Raw genomic sequence first — 18,644 nt, 5'->3', positions numbered from 1 at the left:
CAGAGGCCATGCAGGGTCTCAGTCGGGCTCCGCGTGTGTCCGCTCTCCCCATCCCAAGTGACAAACCATACGCGTCACGGGAGGTGGCTCTCTCGCGGTGCATTTCTCCTGAGGGCGGAACAAGATTGTCACTCCTTCTTCTAACTCCGAAGAAGTTTCTTGGTCCCATACTCTAGGCTCTCCGCTCAGCCAAGCAGCAAATCAGGCCTTCGCGCCCGGGCAGTCCCGGAGCCAAGGTGCAAAGGTTTTGTGAGTGGCTTACCCGACTGGATGCACCTTGAGGACCCTTTCAAGAGCTGGGGCGGGGGGGGGGGGGAGTCGCTGGAATAAGTGCGCTCAGTTGTCTGCGCACCACTTGGCTGAGGCCCTCTTCCTTGTCCCCGAACTGCTTTACATTCCTGATGCCTTTCTCGGCTTCTGGGCGCCCCACACAGCCCAGCGCTGACAGCATAAGGAGAGGAAGGGGTGTGTGTGGAGACAAGGGGGACGGAGGCTGGTGGCTTGGTCCATTGAGGCTGGTCTCGGCCACTTTGCCACCTTCCTCTCTCCACCTGGGTTCGCAGCCTCCCCTCTCCGGAGAAGGTCCCCTGGCCACTTCGTAGGCTGCTCTTTTGTGTTTCTCTCTCTTCTCGTCCCTCTTACCTCTTGATCCGGGGGGCCCCCAGCATCCCCTAATCCTCTCTACTCTTTTCCGCCGAGGGAAGGCCACTTGGCAGTTCCTGCGTACCCCGGGCCTCAGCCTGCGTCAGTAGGCGGAGCTGCTGGGCAGCAGGTCGTAGCGCCCCTCGCTGTAGACCACCACGCCGGGCGGAGAGTAGAGCCTGTCGGGCTCCGCGGCCTGGTGGAGAGGCGCCAGGGCCTGCCGGCCTGGTCCTCGGGCTCCGGCTTGGTGGCGGCTGCGAAAGGGCGCATGCCAGTGAGAGAAGGCGACGCGAGGCGCCGCAGTAGATTCTCGGGCGCATTGCGGAACTCGCGGCGCACGAGGCAGTAGAGGATGGGCTTGAGGCAGCTGTTGGAGTGCGCCAGGCACACGCTCACCGGGAGCGCGTATACCTGGCACAGGAAGTACTCTTGGCTGAAGGGCACCGCGTTGAACTTGATGAGGATGTTCTAGGTGGTGAGTGCCTGGTTAGGCAAGCAGCACAGGAAGAAGGATAGGACCACGACGGTCACTGCTTTGGTGGCCTTGGAGCGTCTCCGGGCGCTGGCTCTGGCCAGGCCTCCCCCGGCTGCTGCGGCTCCTACTTCGGTCCCTGCCACGCGGTGGTCGGAGACGAAGCGCACCAGCAGCAGATAGCACAGGCTGATGATGCCCAGCGGCGGCAAGAAGCCCAGCAGCACCTCCTGCAAGTGGTAGAGGCCCAGCTAGGACTGCCTGTCGCGGCCTAGCAACTTGTCCGGGAAGCGCACCAGGCACAACTCCTCGCCCATCACCTTGATCGTGGTGGAGAAGATGGCTTTGGGCAGCGAGGCCAGCGCAGATCAACACGCGCAGTGCTTTGGCCGAGAAGCGGCAGCTGTCCCCCAGGCTCCGGCCGCAGCAGTCACCCCGGCCGTGCCCTCGGGTCCGGTGGCTCTTAAGAGCCAAGGCCACCGAGTGGTAGCGCGCCACGCTCGTGGAGGTGAGAAAGAAGACGCTGGCGTACATGTTCATGGACGTCACTGTGGATACGATCTTCCACGTTGCCTTGCCAAAAGGCCATCTGAAGTCGAGGGAGTTTTCCACAGCTCAGAAGGGCAGGGTGAGCACGAACTCCATGTCCGTCAGCACCAGCTTGGTGACGAAGAGGTTGATGGAGGACTTGCGCCAGCCCTGCTTACTCTTCATCAGGTAGAGCACCAGGAGGTTGCCCGTCAGCCCCAACGCGCAAACCGCCCAGTGCACCACGCTGATGAGCATCCTCACCCGCGCCTGGGTGTCCGCGCTCTCTGCCCCGCCGCCGCCCGGGGGATGCCCTGGCGCCGCGCCGGCTGGCAACTCTAGCCCCAGCTCCCACGACAAGTCCTGGAGCTGCAGCGACGCCTTGCCGCTAGTGTTGGTCGCCTGCGGAAGGTCCGGCATCAGACTGAAGAGTTCTGCGAGCTCGTCCCCGCCAGCCACCTCATTCATGGTGGCTTTCGCGGCTGCAGCGGCCACCTGCCTGCGCAGGTGCCTCTACGTCAGGTTTCGGGAGATAAGCCCTAAGGGAGTCCAGCTCTCCCGGGGTTCCGGCGTGCCTGGGGGTTTTCAAAGCAGCCGCGGAAGAGAGCGCCTAGGACCAGGGCGCCAGGCGCGTCCCCGGCGGAGCTTGGTCTTGGGCGCAGGAGTTACGCGGAGCGTCTGTTCTGCAGGGGAATTCGAGAGCCTAGGAGCACAGCATCTAAGGCGAGCGGTCGGCGTCTAGAGGTTCTCCGGCCAAGGTGGCAGTCTCCGGGTCCCTACTGTAAGAGTCAGACTTTGCCCCCTGCGTTTCCCGCTGTCACTTGGTCGCTAGCGCATACCCGCCCTGCCGCTCAAGGCCGCTATTGGGGGCCCTCTCCTTCTCTTTCAAATACCTTTGTCGGTTTCCTCCGCAGTTGCGTGGACGAGGCTTCTGAACAGAGTTCTGCCTACCTCGCTCTGACTCTCTGCAGGGCTTTCGATGCTGCCCTCGCGGCTTCGCGTCTCCGTCTCTCCGCTGTTGTCAGCTCCCGGGGAATTGCCAGCAGCGTTCCCGCGAGTTGCATCCCCACCCGCCAAACCGAGGCCGCGGGCCCCCAAGGAGCCTGCGTAACCCCCGCGCCGTGAGAGGGGGCGCTTTCCGAGGTGCTGAACTTCTCCGCGCCCGTCGCGGGGGAGGGGGGGAGAGGTGCGAGGCAGGAAGAGCCCAGCGGCCAATTTCCCTTTTCCTCTTCAGCTTCAAAAGGAAATGGTCGTAACCCTTTATTTTCCTATGTTGCTGGAGAAAGTCGGCTTTGATTTGCGATCGCTTTTCCTTTCTTATTCTCAAACATAACTATTAGAATTTTTTTCTTTCTCACTCCCAAATGCTCAATCTTTTGCCCATTTTTCTTTTCTTTTTTTGCGGTACGCGGGCCTCTCACCGTTGTGGCCTCTCCCGTTGCGGAGCACAGGCTCCGGACGCGCAGGCTCAGCGGCCATGGCTCACGGGCCCAGCCGCTCCGCGGCATGTGGGATCTTCCCGGACCGGGGCACGAACCCGTGTCGCCTGCATCGGCAGGCGGACTCTCAACCACTGCGCCACCAGGGAAGCCCCCATTTTTCTTTTTTAAAGCAATGATAGCGGCCTCTTTTTTCATGCCCAGACCTTAAATCAGAAGATGAGGTCTCTTCCTGAATACACAAACGCCAGCTCCACTTCCCCTTATTAATTAGCTGACCACTTTAATTGGTGTCTGTGACTGTCAGGATTTTCAAAGCGTCTTCACATAACAAAACTCTGGGTTCATGTGTTGCCCTCTGCTTTGGTGTATTCTGAGAACTGAAGCGAAGCAGAGCATGTAATTGGTGCGCCGACTTCACAGACATTAGATGTTTAGCTCTCAGCCCAGAGCTCTTCAACAGATTGTTTACTCATATAAAACCACACTCTACCTTGATGCAGTTGGAATAGAGGATTTCATAAGGCTGTTGTTTGGCCACCAGCCCCCTATTTCCACTACTATTATAATCAGAACTCTTAACCAGTGATTTTTTTTTTTTCCAGACCAGTGGAAGTAAATTCTAAGGAATCTTTTAAGTTCCTCTGGGCAACGGGAACCAATATAAACCATTTGAATTACTTCTTAAATTGAAGTTTATTTAAATGCCAGATCAACCGCTCTGGTGTAAAATGTACATTTCTTAGGATAAACTTAAGAAATTTGAAATGTTTTCCTCACTGTCCGGGACTAAACTGAAACAAAAGTATCTTACGCGTAACTGTCCTCACTCTTGCAGAGCTCGTGACTTTACTTACAGAGATAAAGAGTTTGTGCCTTGAAAGCAGAGGTGATAGAAAAAGCATAGTGAAAAAGAAACCGCGGTGCCCAAAACATATGAAGGGAAACGGAGACAATCTTGATTCCAAAGCGGGAGCACAGTTCCGGAGAACACGCTTCACGGTAGTCTCTGGTCTACTCCGTTTACCCGCTAGAGGGCGCCAAGGCTTTAATCAAAACCAAAACCAAACCAAACCACTTCCTTGGAGAAGTTCTGATCTGGAGAAACTCAGCTCTGCGCGGAACCGATACACAGGTCGCTTCTGTTTACATCTCTTATCCCTGCTTTAGTAGCCTCATCTTCAAGTTTACTTTTCACTCAAATTTTTACTAGCTCTTTCTCCATCAGATTTTTATTTCTCCTTTATTTAAAAAAAGTTTAAAAAATATTTCAAGGTGCTGTTGAAAAACAAGGAAGCTTAGGGCATACCCTGAAAGCCTTTTGCCTCGGTTTCCTAGTATGTACATGGGAGGAATTGTGGTTTTCAAATATTCTGAGGATAGGTGCTGAGCAGGTGACATCTGAGTCAGCTGGGGAGCTTGCTAAAATATAAGTTGCTGCTCTCCTCCCAGCCCCATGCGGCCACAGAGATTCTGATTCTCAGCGGAGTCAGAAAGGGGCTCAACAATCTACATTTTAAAAACATTCTTCCAGGTGATACTAATTTTCCCCCAAGTTTGGGAACATCTGGATTAACTTTTATTCCTTTTCTGTCTCTCCATGTGAAAAAATTTAAGTCCCAAAGAAATATTAATGTCCACTGGTGGTTGATCACATACTAGGATTGGAAGCAAAGGAAGAGAAGGGCGTCTCAACAGGTCTCCTTAAAATCACATTTAGGCCCAATAGTGATATTTTCTTCACTGTAGGACAGGGGGGGGACCATGTGCTCCTGAGGTCTGCCAGGCCTTGAGTACTTGGCAGCGGGACTCAGACTGAGCCCCTAGGAGAGGCTCTTCCCAAGTGTGACTCCCAGAGAATGCTGCCAGAGTGCTTCCAGGCCTAGAAGGCTCTTCATTTCCAAATCTGTTCTCTGAAAATGAAGCACACGAGTGAGTAGGAATTTATAGCATCACTTAATTAAGTCTGTGTCATGGAAGGAAAAAAATCCCTTTTCAAATAAGTTCTTTTTCAGTATGACCTTAAGATATTTTGGACCATTTTTCTTAAAGGCAAGGGCCATTTTCTCAACCAGCATCTAAAATATTCAAAGAGAGAGGCATATCAGTCATGGTCAAATATCATTTAGATATACTGTTAAAATATTACCAAAATCTTACCATATAAATTCCTAACGTAAAATTTGGAAAATTGACAATGTTGTCAAATTGTATGTTGATCCATAAGGATCAACCTTATGGAAAAGTTAAAAGAGGGGCTCTTTTAGTTGGTTTTAACCCAGCTGTTACCCCTCCTCCTGCCCCATTAATCTAATTGTGTGTCAAGTTTTATTACTGAGGATCCATACTTGTCAGTCTGTTTTCCCAAGTTAGTACCTTTGCTAACCTTTCTTGTGCAAGTTCTTCCTCTATTGTCATCTCTCTCTTCCCCACTTCAATGTATTTCGATGTTACTTACACTGTTTAATATTACTGGCAAAAGGTTACTGTCTGGGGGGAAGCTTTCTGAATTCTCTGAGAAATAGGTATTGATCTTTTCCCCTCTCAATTATCACAGAACCCTCTATCAGCACACCTGTTAAGGCATACCTCCCTATCAAGAAGTGCTGTGGCTCTTTCTGAATATGTCTCATTTTGTTTAAGAGTGTCAGCCTGGCAGGGCAGAGCGTGTATCATCATCATTGTTGTTTGCCCTTAGTGCCGGGCTCAGACTTTTCACATGTATGGGCACAGGACACACTTCAGGACTCTGCATTCAGATGCAATCTTCCTACTAAGGCAATTCCTTCAAAGGTAACTTACAAGTTTCCCCTAACTATCTACTCCTATAGAATATCCAAGTCCAACTCCAGGGAATTGATTTATTTAAAAAACCTTTCATTTTTACCTAAGCTAGACCTCCATCTATAAAGCCACCTGCACATTAAAACCACTTAAAAATATTGATGCCCGGTGCCGACCTTACACCAATAAAATGGGAATCATTTGTTAAGAGTAAGATATGTGGTTCCATAGGGCTTATTATAAAAAATTGTAGCTCCCCTACAGCTGGACCATCCATATTTCTTTTGCCCAGAGGCACATTCAAATCTTTTAACCAATTCTTTTGCTATATACTGCCTAACTCTGGTTGAAATACTTATATTGGTATTTTAGTTTTTCATTGTAGGCATTAATAGTTTACTCCCTACCATGGAAGGTGAAAGTTTAGCTTTTTTCTCACGCATCCTCTCCTTCCACTTCTTCCAATGTCCTGACACCCCCCAGTTTAGTTATATTGTACTTCTGAAAGATCCGTCCCCAGCATTTTCACTGTAATGACTATGTAAACGTTAACAACTGAGCCATATATAGTATATGATTGTTATTCTTTTCTTTCACAACTTTTTGTCTCCATTGGAATTAATAATTATCTTTGTTACTAAGGTAGGAAAGACCAAGTAGAAGCTACTAGGACTGCTTCTACCTACCAAAATAGTAAACCAAAACCATACCACCCACCTGAAGGAATCTTGGAGGAATAAGTGTTATCATCGAGGATTTGAAAGACGCAGAGATGGAAGTGAAGCAGCAGCTATTTCCACTTAGGACAACAGGCACTGCTGCATCTTGCCCACATTTTCAGTGATCTGCTGGCTCGCTTCCTCGACGTTGGGCAGCATCTGGGGTCACAGCTCCTGCAGTGCCCACCAGATCTCTTCCTTCAACTTTTTTGAGTCATCGGCCAGCCACACATGCAGCTCCGTGCCAAAAGGTGTCATCTTCTCCTGCAGGCCTCTCACTGGCGATATGGGAGGCAGTGAGAGACAGACGTGGACTCAAGTTTGTTTTCAGGGGTTCCAGAAGAAGAATATTTGTTTTAAAAAGGAAGACAGGAGGGTAATATGTCTGGAGGTGGTTGAAAGTCCTCTTACTCCAGCTCCAAAGACTAGTTGGCCAACAGATTTAGGTAGGTTGTTCCAGCAGGCGAAGAGCAGAGAACCAAAGTTGACCCTGGGTGAGAGACCATGCTGGAAGGAAAGGCACATGTTGAGACCAGGACGAGCAAGTGTCAGATCACACAGAGCCTAGGAGACCATGACTGAGAGTTTGGATTTCATTCGAAACTCAAGAGCAAGCTACTGGAGGGATTTAAGTAGGTTTAGAGATGCTGTTGGTGCCCTGCCCATCTCCCCTCCTCACATGCCATTTCCCTAGTTGCCAACTTGACCTTCAGATACCAGCTCCTGTGACTCTTTCCCAGGGGCCTTTCTCTGAAGCTGCTTTGCTTGTTTGTGGGGCTGCCTATGGGTGGTGGGGACCTAATCTCCCACTCTCACCTCTCAGAGGAGCCGACAACAAATGACTGATGGAGGTTGGTGTATAGGTACCCCAGCTTCCTTGTCCCTTTGTCAGAGTAACTCTGATTATGTGTTTTAACTTATTCCCCAGAGTTTAGAGATAAGCTTTAGCTGGCAGAGTGGCAACTTGTTTGACGATATATGCTTATTGGGTTTCTCCCGTTCCCTGTCACACTTAACTTTCAGTGTCTTCAGGGGCCTCCTTCCAAATAAACTACTTTCACTAGAATTTTTGGTTCTGGATCTGATTTGGGGAGAGTCCAAATCAGAACAGCAGGGGAATTATGCAATCCAGTTCACACATTATAAAGACCATACTGATTGGTAAAACAGTTATAAGGCATGAAGGGTGCAAACTGGGAGCCTGGAAAAAGACTACTGCAACAGTCTAGGTGGGAGATGGTGGCAGCTTGCCTTAGTCGATTCAGGCTGCTATAACAAAAACACCGGAGACCAGGTAAAGGAAACAGCAAACACTTATTTATTACAGTTCCAGATTCTGGGAAGTCCAAGATTAAGGCACTGGCAGATTTGGTGTCTGGTGAAGGCCTAGTTCATAGAAGGTCATCTTCTATTCTTCTATGCCGGGTCCTCCATTGCAGAAGGGACAAGAGAATTTTCTGGGGTCTCTTCTATAAGGGCACTAATCCCATTCATGAAGGCTCTATCCTCATGACCCAATCTCCTCTCAGAGGTCCCACCTTCTAAAACCATTACATTGAGTGTTAGGATTTCAACCCATGAATTTTGATGGGACATAAACATTCAGTCCAGCTTAAGGGTGGTGACTGTGGAGGTGGAGAGAAGTCCTGACTTGAATTTTTATTTGGACAGTAGAATCACCAGGATGTGGTAATGATGATGGGTTGGAAGGCATTAGAGGTGAGAGGAAAAGTAGTTTCCAATATCGCCTCATCCTAGGTGGTTAACAGACGTTTAGTGTGATGGAAAGACTGGAAAATGAAAGACTTTGGTAGAAGATCAAGAGATTTCTTATGGACATATTGCCTTTTTGTGGAGCTTGCAAATTAGGAATGGACTGATCTTTAATGCTCTAAGAACAGATGAAATCATTCAAGGAGAGAGAGCATAGAAAAGAAGACCTGAGCCAACATGGGTGGTACAGGAAAGTCAGTTCTTAAAATGAAGTTTCTATGACATTTTTTGGAGGAAGTTATCATAATGAACATTTTAATTTTATTATCTATTTTAAAAATTAGTTCTCTTGGAGAAAACTGGAACTATCTCCACCAAGCTGAACCCGGATAATAGAGACAAATAGAAAATATTAAAAAGAAAAGTTGAGCATATGTTTACTAGGACTAAGACCTTGAAGAATGTGATAACTATTTTCACTAAATACAGAAAATATTGATATACTATTACCTGGGGTCCTTCACAGATCAAGAGAGGCCTGGGACACCTCCAATATTTTCCTAAGGCTCCTAATATAGATAAACACAGATATAGATATAGTTTACATAATGATATGTACTCTAATGAAAACATGCCAAAAACAAATTACAAAATAATATTGTTATAATTTACATATTTACTATTTAAAAATTTGGTATTTTAATGTAAGTAAAGACTGAGTTGATGCAAAAGCTTAAGTTTGATGCCATTTGCGAGTGCAAGATCCAGGTCTCCCCCGCTACTCCCTACACTCTTCCGTTCCCTCTGATGCCAACCACTGTGATAACTTTGGACCCAAAGAGGGAAGAACTCACCTTGGAGTGGGAATGATATTTCTTTTCTTCCCTGATGTCCTCTTTGTCAATAAACAAACTTTGAACCATAGGCTGTAGAAGAGGAGGCATCATCTACTCTCGGGCTGAGGCAGTTGTAGGGCTGGACTTCAGGCTGGGTGGATGGCTGGGTGGGCTGGACTTCCCTGTGGAAGGAGTTGGGCTGAGATACTCAGAGTATGAGCCTCAAAAGAGTAGCCAAGGCTAGTAGCAGGATAAGAAGTCCTCTGTGAAATTCCTTCTCCAAGTGTTTAGAGAAGAGTTGTTAAAAACCATCGCCTGGATTTAAGTGGGAATGAAAGAAGAGATTTGAATTCATGCCTACAGTGGATTGGTGCCAGGAGAGAAAAATAGCCTGGAAAAGAGTTATAGGACTGTACATTGTGACCTGATTTTCCAAGGTCACGGGTGATTCATTTGAAGTTCACATTGTTGGCAGAAGGGGCTAAACAACCACCAAGCGGATTTGTGGAGTATTCAAGCATTCTTCCTGGATTCTTGTGGTTTCTTTGCAAGTGAAATACAAGGTAGGGATGGATTTTCCTTGGGCTGGGGCTTAGAAAATGAGCACTGGAGATATAAATAAAAAGTGTGACCTCATTTTTTGCTTTCAAGATGTAACAATGAGGAAATATGTCTGGTAAAGATGTGGTAACATTCATTATGTGTAAAAGAGTCATTCTGCTGTGTTTTGAAACAAGTATAAAGACTGTCTGATGTTTCGGTACTTATAATCACAGAGATAATATACTGATGTGAAAAGCTGAGTAAACACATAAAGCTATAATCCAATTAATGTCACCTATCATTAACGGGTAAATAAAGTCTAGGATGTGAGTTTGGGGTAGTTTGTTCTGGGAAGATTTCTGCTGGGCAGAAGAACTTGAGCTGGATCTAGATAAGAGAACAGGAAATTACTCCCAGAGTCAGATTAGAGAGAAGATATATAATCAGAACTTTATAGAGTCTGGGATTCTACAAAGCAAAGTGTGTTTTCAGATAAGAGAGAGGAGAAAAGGATCCATCCTCTCAAGATCCCTTTGGAGTATGTACAGGCACCGCTCACTCTGCATTACTTCTTCTTAATCTGCAAGTATCACATCTTTCATTCTACCGTAATTATAAATTGAGTTCTTACTATGTGCAATGCGATGCGTTAGGTGTTTGGACAATTAACAACAAAAACATCAATGACACAGTATGATTCAAGATTGAAGTGATGATAACCAATCACATGCCACATTTATTTGGATGCTGTATTATTTTCCTAGGGTTTCTGTAACAAATTACCACAAACCAGGTGGCTTAAAACAACAGAAATGTACTATCTCACAGTTCTGGAGGCTAGAAGTCAGAAGTCAGGGTGTTGGCAGAGTTGGTTCCTTCTGGAGGCTCCGAGAAGGAGACCATCCCATGCCTCTCTCCTAGCTTCTGAGGGGGTCGAAGGTAATTTCTTGTCTTGTAATTGCATCACTCTCATCTCTGTCTCTGTCTTCAGATGGCATTCTCCTCTCCGTGTCTATCTTTGTGTCTCTATTTTATCTCCTTATAAGGGCACTAGTCATTGAATTAGGGTCCACTCTAATCCAGGATGACCTCATTCTAATTACTTTCATCTGCAAAGACCCTATGTCCAAACAAGATCACCTTCACAGGAGTCAGGGGCTAGGATTTGAACATATCTTTTTGGGGGACACAATTCTACCCACTACAGATAACAACCGTGTGCACTGTGCCAAAGGTTCTGCATTATCTCACCCAGTGCTCACAATGGGTGAGGTTGATACTATCGTTATCCCAAATCTGATTTCCAGACTTTTATCCCCAGAACTCAACTGCTGCTTGACATTTCTACATGGTTTCTCATTTTCCTTCAGTTTTCTCAATCTTAGTAAATGGCATTACTATTCACTTAACTGTTCAAGCTTAAAATCCAAGAGTAATTCTTTATTTCTCATTTTCCCATAAAACCAGTCTAACCCAATCTAGTAGGTCCTGTTATCCTGTTCTCGAGAACAGAAACAAAAACCCTGAAGACCAAAAAATCCCTGAATTGATCTACTTCTTCCCATTTATTCACTTCTCTCTGCATGAGTTATCTCTTCCAAGATAATGATTTATGCTGAAACTTTATGGCTTAAAAAAACAAACATTGGGCTTCCCTGGTGGCACAGTGGTTGAGAGTCTGCCTGCCGATGCAGGGGACACGGGTTCGTGCCCCGGTCCGCGAAGATCCCACATGCCGCGGAGCAGCTGGGCCCGTGAGCCGTGGCCGCCGAGCCTGCGCGTCTGGAGCCTGTGCTCCGCAACAGGAGAGGCCACGACAGTGAGAGGCCCACGTTACCGCAAAACAAAACGAAACATTATTCCACAGTTTGTGTAGGTCAGGAATCCAGGTACAGCATAGTGTCATTGGCTCAAGGTCTCTCCTGAGGTTTCAGTTAAGGTATCAGTTGGGGCTGTGGTTTTATCTGAAGGCATGGGTGCTAGGGAGAGGGATTTGCCTTTAAGCTCACTCACATGCTTGCTGGCAGATCTTCAGCTTTCACCATGTGGGATTCTCCACAGGGCTGCTTCACATTACTGCAGCTGATTTCCACCAGGGCGACTGATGAGGGAGGCTAGAGAGGGAGAGAGAGGAAGAGAGAGGGAACCCAGCACGAAAGCTGGAGTCTTTTTAGAACAAAACAACAGAAGAGACATGCCCGTCACTTCTGCTATATTCTATTCTTTAGAGGCAAGTCAGTAAATCAAGTTCACGCTCAAGGAGACGGGAGTTATACAAGAGTATGATTACTAGGAAGCAGGGGTCGTTGAGACTATCTTAAAGGCTGATTACTACAACAGGGCAGGTGCTCACAATATCCAGCAGAAAACAAGAGTTGAAGGGCTACTCAGCTGACCAGATATTTCGAGAGCCACAAGGTGCTGGGGCAACAGAGATTGAAGTTCAAGCCTGATAAAGTGGAGGAGAATAGGTAAATAGTCCAGGCTGTCAGTCAAAACCCCAGAAGAAGCACATCTGTTTTTTTTTTTTTTTTTGCGGTACGCGGGCCTCTCCAGCTGCGGAGCACAGGCTCCGGACGCGCAGGCTCAGCGGCCATGGCTCACGACCCCAGCCGCTCGGTGGCATGTGGGATCCTCCCCGACCGGGGGACGAACCCGCGTCCCCCGCACCGGCAGGTGGACTCTCAAGCACTGCGCCACCAGGGAAGCCCAAGAGGCACATCTTAACGGTAAGTTCTACACTCTATTCTCACCAACCAGAAATTTTATACTTTATTCAACTATATACAGAGCACTCACCAAAATAGGCCATGTGCTGGGCCAAAATCAAGGTTCAACACATTTCAAACGGTTGAAATCATACAGAACATGTATTTATTTTAAACATCTTTATTGGAGTATAACTGCTTTACAATGGTGTGTTAGTTTCTGCTTTATAACAAAGTGAATCATCTGTACAAATACATATATCTCCATATCTCCTCCCTCTTGCGTCTCCCTCCCACCCTCCCTATCCCACCCCTCTAGGTGGTCACAAAACACCGAGCTGATCTCCCTGTGCTATGTGGCTACTTCCCACTAGCTATCTACCTTACATTTGGTAATGTATATATGTCCATGCCTCTCTCTCACTTCGTTCCAGCTTACCCTTCCCCCTCCCCATGTCCTCAAGTCCATTCTCTACGTCTGAGTCTTTCTTCCTGTCCTGCCCCTAGGTTCTTCAGAACTATATATATATATATATATATATATATATATATATATATATTAGATTCCATATATATGTGTTAGCGTATAGTATTTGTTTTTCTCTTTCTGACTTACTTCACTCTGTATGACAGACTCTAGGTCCATCCACCTCACTACAAATAATTCAGTTTCATTTCTTTTTATGGCTGACTAACATTCCATTGCATATATGTGCCACATCTTCTTTATCCATTCATCTGTCAGTGGACACTTAGGTTGCTTCCATGTCCTGACTACTGTAAACAGAGCTGCAATGAGCATTGTGGTACAAGACTCTTTTTGAATTATGGTTTCTCAAGGTATATGCCCAGTAGTGGGATTGCTGGGTCGCATGGTAGTTCTATTTTTAGTTTTTTAAGGAACCTCCATACTGTTCTCTATAGTGGCTGTATCAATTTGCATTCCCACCAACAGTGCAAGAGGGTTCCATTTTCTCCACAGCCTCTCCAGCATTCGTTGTCTATAGATTTTTTGATGATGGCCATTCTGACCGGTGTGAGATGATATCTCATTGTAGTTTTGATTTGCATTTCTCTAATGGTTAATGATGTTGAGCATTCTTTCATGTGTTTGTTGGCAGTCTGTATATCTTCTTTGGAGAAATGCCTATGTAGGTCTTCTGCCCATTTTTGGATTGCATTCTTTGTTTTTTTGATATTCAGCTGCATGAGCTGCTTGTAAACTTTGGAGATTAATCCCTTGTCAGTTGCTTCATTTGCAAATATTTTCTCCCATTCTGAGGGTTGTCTTTTGGTCTTGTTTATGGTTTCCTTTGCTGTGCAAAAGCTTTTAAGTTTCATTAGGTCACATTTGTTTATTTTTGTTTTTATTTCCATTACTCTAGGAGGTGAGTCAAAAAGGATCTTGCTGTGATTTATGTCATAGAGCGTTCTGCCTATGTTTTCCTCTAAGAGTTTCATTGTGTCTGGCCTTACATTTAGGTCTTTAATCCATTTTGAATTTATTTTTGTGTATGGTGTTAAGGAGTGTTCTAATTTCATTCTTTTACATGTAGCTGTCCAGTTTTCCCAGCACCACTTATTGAAGAGGCTGTCTTTTCTCCATTGTACATTCTTGCCTCCTTTATCAAAGATAAGGTGACCATGTGTGCATGGGTTTATCTCTGGGCTTTCTGTCCTGTTCCATTGTTCTATATTTCCATTTTTGTGCCAGTACCATACTGTCTTGATTACTGTAGCTTTGTAGTATAATCTGAAGTCCAGGAGCCTGATTCTTGCAGCTCAATTTTTCTTTCTCAAGATTGTTTTGGCTATTTGGGGTCTTTTGTGTTTCCATTAAAATTGTGAAATTTTTTGTTCTAGCTCTGTGAAAAATACCATTCATAGTTTGATAGGGATTACATTGACTCTGTAGATTGCTTTGGGTCGTATAGTCATTTTCACAATGTTGATTCTTCCAATCCAAGAATATGGTATATCTCTCCATTTGTTTGTATCATCTTTATTTCTTTCATCAGTGTCTTATAGTTTTCTGCATACAGGTCTTTTGTTTCCTTAGGTAGGTTTATTCCTAGGTATTTTATTCTTTTTGTTGCAATGGTAAATGAGAGTGTTTCCTTAATTTCTCTTTCAGATTTTTCATTATTGTGTAGGAATGCAAGAGATTTCTGTGCACTAATGTTGTATCCTGCTACTTTACCAAATTCATTGATTAGCTCTAGTAGTTTTCTGGTAGCATCTTTAGGATTCTTTACGTATGGTATCATGTCATCTGCAAACAGTGACAGCTTTACTTCTTCTTTTCTGATTTGGATTCATTTTATTTCTTTTCCTTCTCTGATTGCTGAGGCTAAAACTTCCAAAATTTTCTTGAATAATGGTGGTAAGAGTGGACAACCTTGTCTTATTCCTGATCTTAGAGGAAATAGTTTCAGTTTTTCACATTGAGAACAGTGTTGGCTGTGGGTTTGTCATATATGGCCTTTATTATGTTGAGGAACGTTCCCTCTATGCCTACTTTCTGGAGGGTTTTTATCATAACTGGGTGTTGAATTTTGTCGGACACTTTTTCTGCAGCTATTAAGATGATCATATGGTTTTGTCCTTCAGTGTGTTAATATGGTGTGTCACATTGATTGATTTGCATACATTGAAGAATCCTTGCATTCTGGGATAAACCCCACTTGATCATGGTGTATGACCCTTTTAATGTGCTGTTGGATTCTGTTTGCTAATATTTTGTTGAGGATTTTTGCATCTATGTTCATCAGTGATATTGGCCTGGAGTTTCCTTTCTTTGTGACATCTTTGTCTGGTTTTGGTATCAGGGTGATGGTGGTCTTGTAGAATGAGTTTGAGAGTGTTTCTCTCTCTGCTATATTTCAGAAGAGTTTGAGAAAGATAGGTGTTAGCTCTTCTCTAAATATTTGATAGAATTCACTTGTGAAGCCATCTGGTCCTGGGCTTTTGTTTATTGGAAGATTTTTAATCATAGTCTCAATTTCATTGCTTGTGATTGGTCTGTTTATATTTTCTATTTCTTCCTGGTTCAGTCTTGGAAGGTTGTGTTTTATAAGAATTTGTCCATTTCTTTCAGGTTGTCCATTTTTTTGGCATATAGTTGCTTGTAGTAATCTCTCAGGAGCCTTTGTATTTCTGCAGTGTCAGTTGTTACTTCTCCTTTTTCATTTCTACTCCTAGTGATTTGAGTCTTCTCCCTTTTTTTCTTGATGAGTCTGGCTAATGGTTTATCAATTATGTTTATCTTCTCAAAGAACCAGATTTTATTTTATTGATCTTTGCTATTGTTTCCTTCATTTCTTTTTCATTATTTCTGCTCTGATCCTTATGATTTCTTTCCTTCTTCTAACTTTGGGGTTTTTTGTTCTTCTTTCTCTAATTGCTTTAGGTGTAAGGTTAGGTTCTTTATTTGAGCTCTTTCTTGTTTCTTGAGGTAGGATTGTATTGCTATAAAATTCCCTCTTAGAACTGCTTTTGCTACATCCCATAGGTTTTGGGTCGTCATGTCTCCATTGTCATTTGTTTCTAGGTATTCTTTGATTTCCCCTTTGATTTCTTCAGTGATCACTTCATTATTAAGTAGTGTATTGTTTAGCCTCCATGTGTTTGTATTTTTTACAGATCTTTTCCTGTAATTGATATCTAGTCTCATAGCGTTGTGGTCAGAAAAGATACTTGATACAATTTCAATTTTCTTAAATTTACCAAGGCTTGATTTGTGACCCAAGATATGATCTATACTGGAGAATGTTCCATGAGCACTTGAGAAGAAAGTGTATTCTATTGTTTTTGGTTGGAATGTCCTATAAATATCAATTAAGTCCATCTTGTTTAATGTATCATTTAAAGGTTGTGTTTCCTTATTTATTTTCATTTTGGATGACCTGTCCATTGGTGAAAGTAGGGTGTTAAAATCCCCTACTATGACTGTGTTGGTGTCGATTTCCCCTTTTATGGCTCTTAGCATTTGCCTTATGTATTGAGGTGCTCCTATGTTGGGTGCATAAATATTTACAATTATTATATCTTCTTCTTGTATTGATCCCTTGATCATTATGTAGTGTCCTTCTTTGTCTCTTGTAACAGTCTTTATTTTAAAGTGTATTTTGTCTGATATGACAGTTGCTACTCCAGCTTTCTTTGATTTCCATTTGCATGGAATAACTTTTTCCATCCTCTCACTTTCAGTCTGTATGTGTCCCTAAGTCTGAAGTTGGTCTCTTGTAGACAGCATATATACAGGTCTTGTTTTTGTATCCATTTGGCCAGTCTATGTCTTTTGGTTGGAGCATTTAATCGATTTACATTTAAGGTAGTTATCAATATGTATGTTCCTATTATCATTTTCTTAATTGTTTTGTGTTTGTTATTGTAGGTCTTTTCCTTCTCTCATGTTTCCTGCCTAGAGAAGTTCCTTTAGCATTTGTTGTTAAGCTGGTTTGGTGGTGCTGAATTCTCTTAGCTTTTGCTTGTCTGTAAGGGTTTTAATTTCTCTGTTCAATCTGAATGAGGTCCTTGCTGGGTAGAGTTACCTTGGCTCTAGATTTTTCCCTTTCATCTCTTTAAATATGTCCTGCCACTCCCTTCTGGCTTGCAGAGTTTCTGCTGAACGATCAGCTGTTAACCTTATGGGGATTCCCTTTTATGTTATTTGTTGCTTTTCCCTTGCTGCTTTTAATATATTTTCTTTGTATTTAATTTTTGATAGTTTGATTAATATGTGTCTTGGTGTGTTTCTCCTTGGAGTTATCCTGTATGGCACTCTCTGTGCTTCCTGGACTTGATTGACTATTTCCTTTCCCATATTAGGGAAGTTTTCAACTATAATCTCTTCAGATATTTTCTCAGTCCCTTTCTTTTTCTCTTCTTCTTCTGGGGCCTCTATAATTTGAATGTTTATGCATTTAATGTTGTCCCAGAGGTCTCAGAGACTGTCCTGAATTCTTTTCATTCTTTTTTCTTTATTCTGCTCTCAGTAGTTATTTCCACTCTTTTATCTTCCAGGTCACTTATCCATTTTTCTGCCTCAGTTATTCTGCTATTGATTCCTTCTAGAGAATTTTTTATTTCATTTATTGTGTTGTTCATCATTGTTTGTTTGCTCTTTAGTTCTTCTAGGTCCTTGTTAAATGTTTCTTTTATTTTCTCCATTCTATTTCCAAGATTTTGGATCATCTTTACTATTGTTATTCTGAAATGTTTTTCAGGTAGACTGCCTATTTCCTCTTCATTTATTTGGTCTGGTGGGTTTTTACCTTGCTCTTTCATCTGCTGTGTGTTTCTCTGTCTTCTCATTTTGCTTAACTTACTGTGTTTGGGGTCTCCTTTTCGTAGGCTGCGGTTTTGTAGTTCCCGTTGTTTTTGGTGTCTGCCCCCAGTGGCTAAGGTTGGTTCAGTGGGTTGTGTAGGCTTCCTGGTGGAGGGGACTGGTGCCTGTGTTCTGGTGGATGAGGCTGGATCTGATCTTTCTGGTGGGCAGGACCGCATCTGGTGGTGGGTTTTGGGGTGTCTGTGAACTTATGATGATTTTAGGCAGTTTCTCTGCTAATGGGTAGGGTTGTGTTCCTGTCTTGCTAGTTGTTTGGCATAGGGTGTCCAGCACTGTAGCTTACTGGTCAGTGGGTGGAGCTGGCTCTTAGCATTGAGCTGGAGATCTCTGGGAGACCTTTTGCCGTTTGACATTACGTGGAGCCAGGTCTCTGGTGGACCAATGTCCTGAACTCGGCTTTCCCCCCTCAGAGGCACAGGCCTGACACCTGGCCAGAGCACCGAGACCCTGTCAGTCACATGGGTTTCTTCTGGCCTCTGCTACTGGCCAGCAATCCTTGGCATTCCTTGGCTTGAGGCAGAATAACTCCAATCTCTGCCTCAGTAGTCACGTGGCATTCCTCCTGGGTCTCTGTGTCCAAATTTCCCTCCTCCTTACGGTCATTCCTCTTGCAGTCTGCAATCTCCCTCCACCCAGTCTCTATTTACACCTGGAAACAGGAGATGCTCATGCGCAGGTGGAGTAGGATATCCCAGGGATGCAGTGGTGTCTGTGGTTGACGCCAAGCTAATTGAAGGTGTTGTCTCCTCATTGTAGTTTTGATTTGCATTTCTCTAATAATTAGTGATGTTGAGCATCTTTTCATGTGTCTGTTTGCCATCTGTATGTCTTCTTTGGAGAAATGTCTATTTACATCTTCTGCCCATTTTTATTATATCTTGTAGTTTCAAATTGCATTTCCCTAATGAAA

The 18,644-nt window shown here is 44.4% G+C and overlaps 1 protein-coding gene across 1 annotated transcript; it reads right to left on the bottom strand.

The window, feature by feature from the left end:
• Positions 1-745: 745 nt before the first annotated feature.
• Positions 746-18,087, bottom strand: RXFP3 (relaxin family peptide receptor 3). The gene is given in 5 exon segments (XM_065873633.1): positions 746-870; positions 873-1,480; positions 1,482-2,155; positions 2,594-2,745; positions 18,018-18,087. Coding segments are annotated over 5 exon segments (1,629 nt in total).
• Between the last annotated feature and the right edge of the window lie 557 nt (positions 18,088-18,644).

Source organism: Phocoena phocoena, chromosome 3 (assembly GCF_963924675.1).
Source record: "Phocoena phocoena chromosome 3, mPhoPho1.1, whole genome shotgun sequence".
Classification (NCBI taxonomy): Eukaryota; Metazoa; Chordata; class Mammalia; order Artiodactyla; family Phocoenidae; genus Phocoena; species Phocoena phocoena.
Note: the sequence above shows the minus strand (reverse complement) of the source record. Positions and strands in the feature narration are given on the sequence as shown.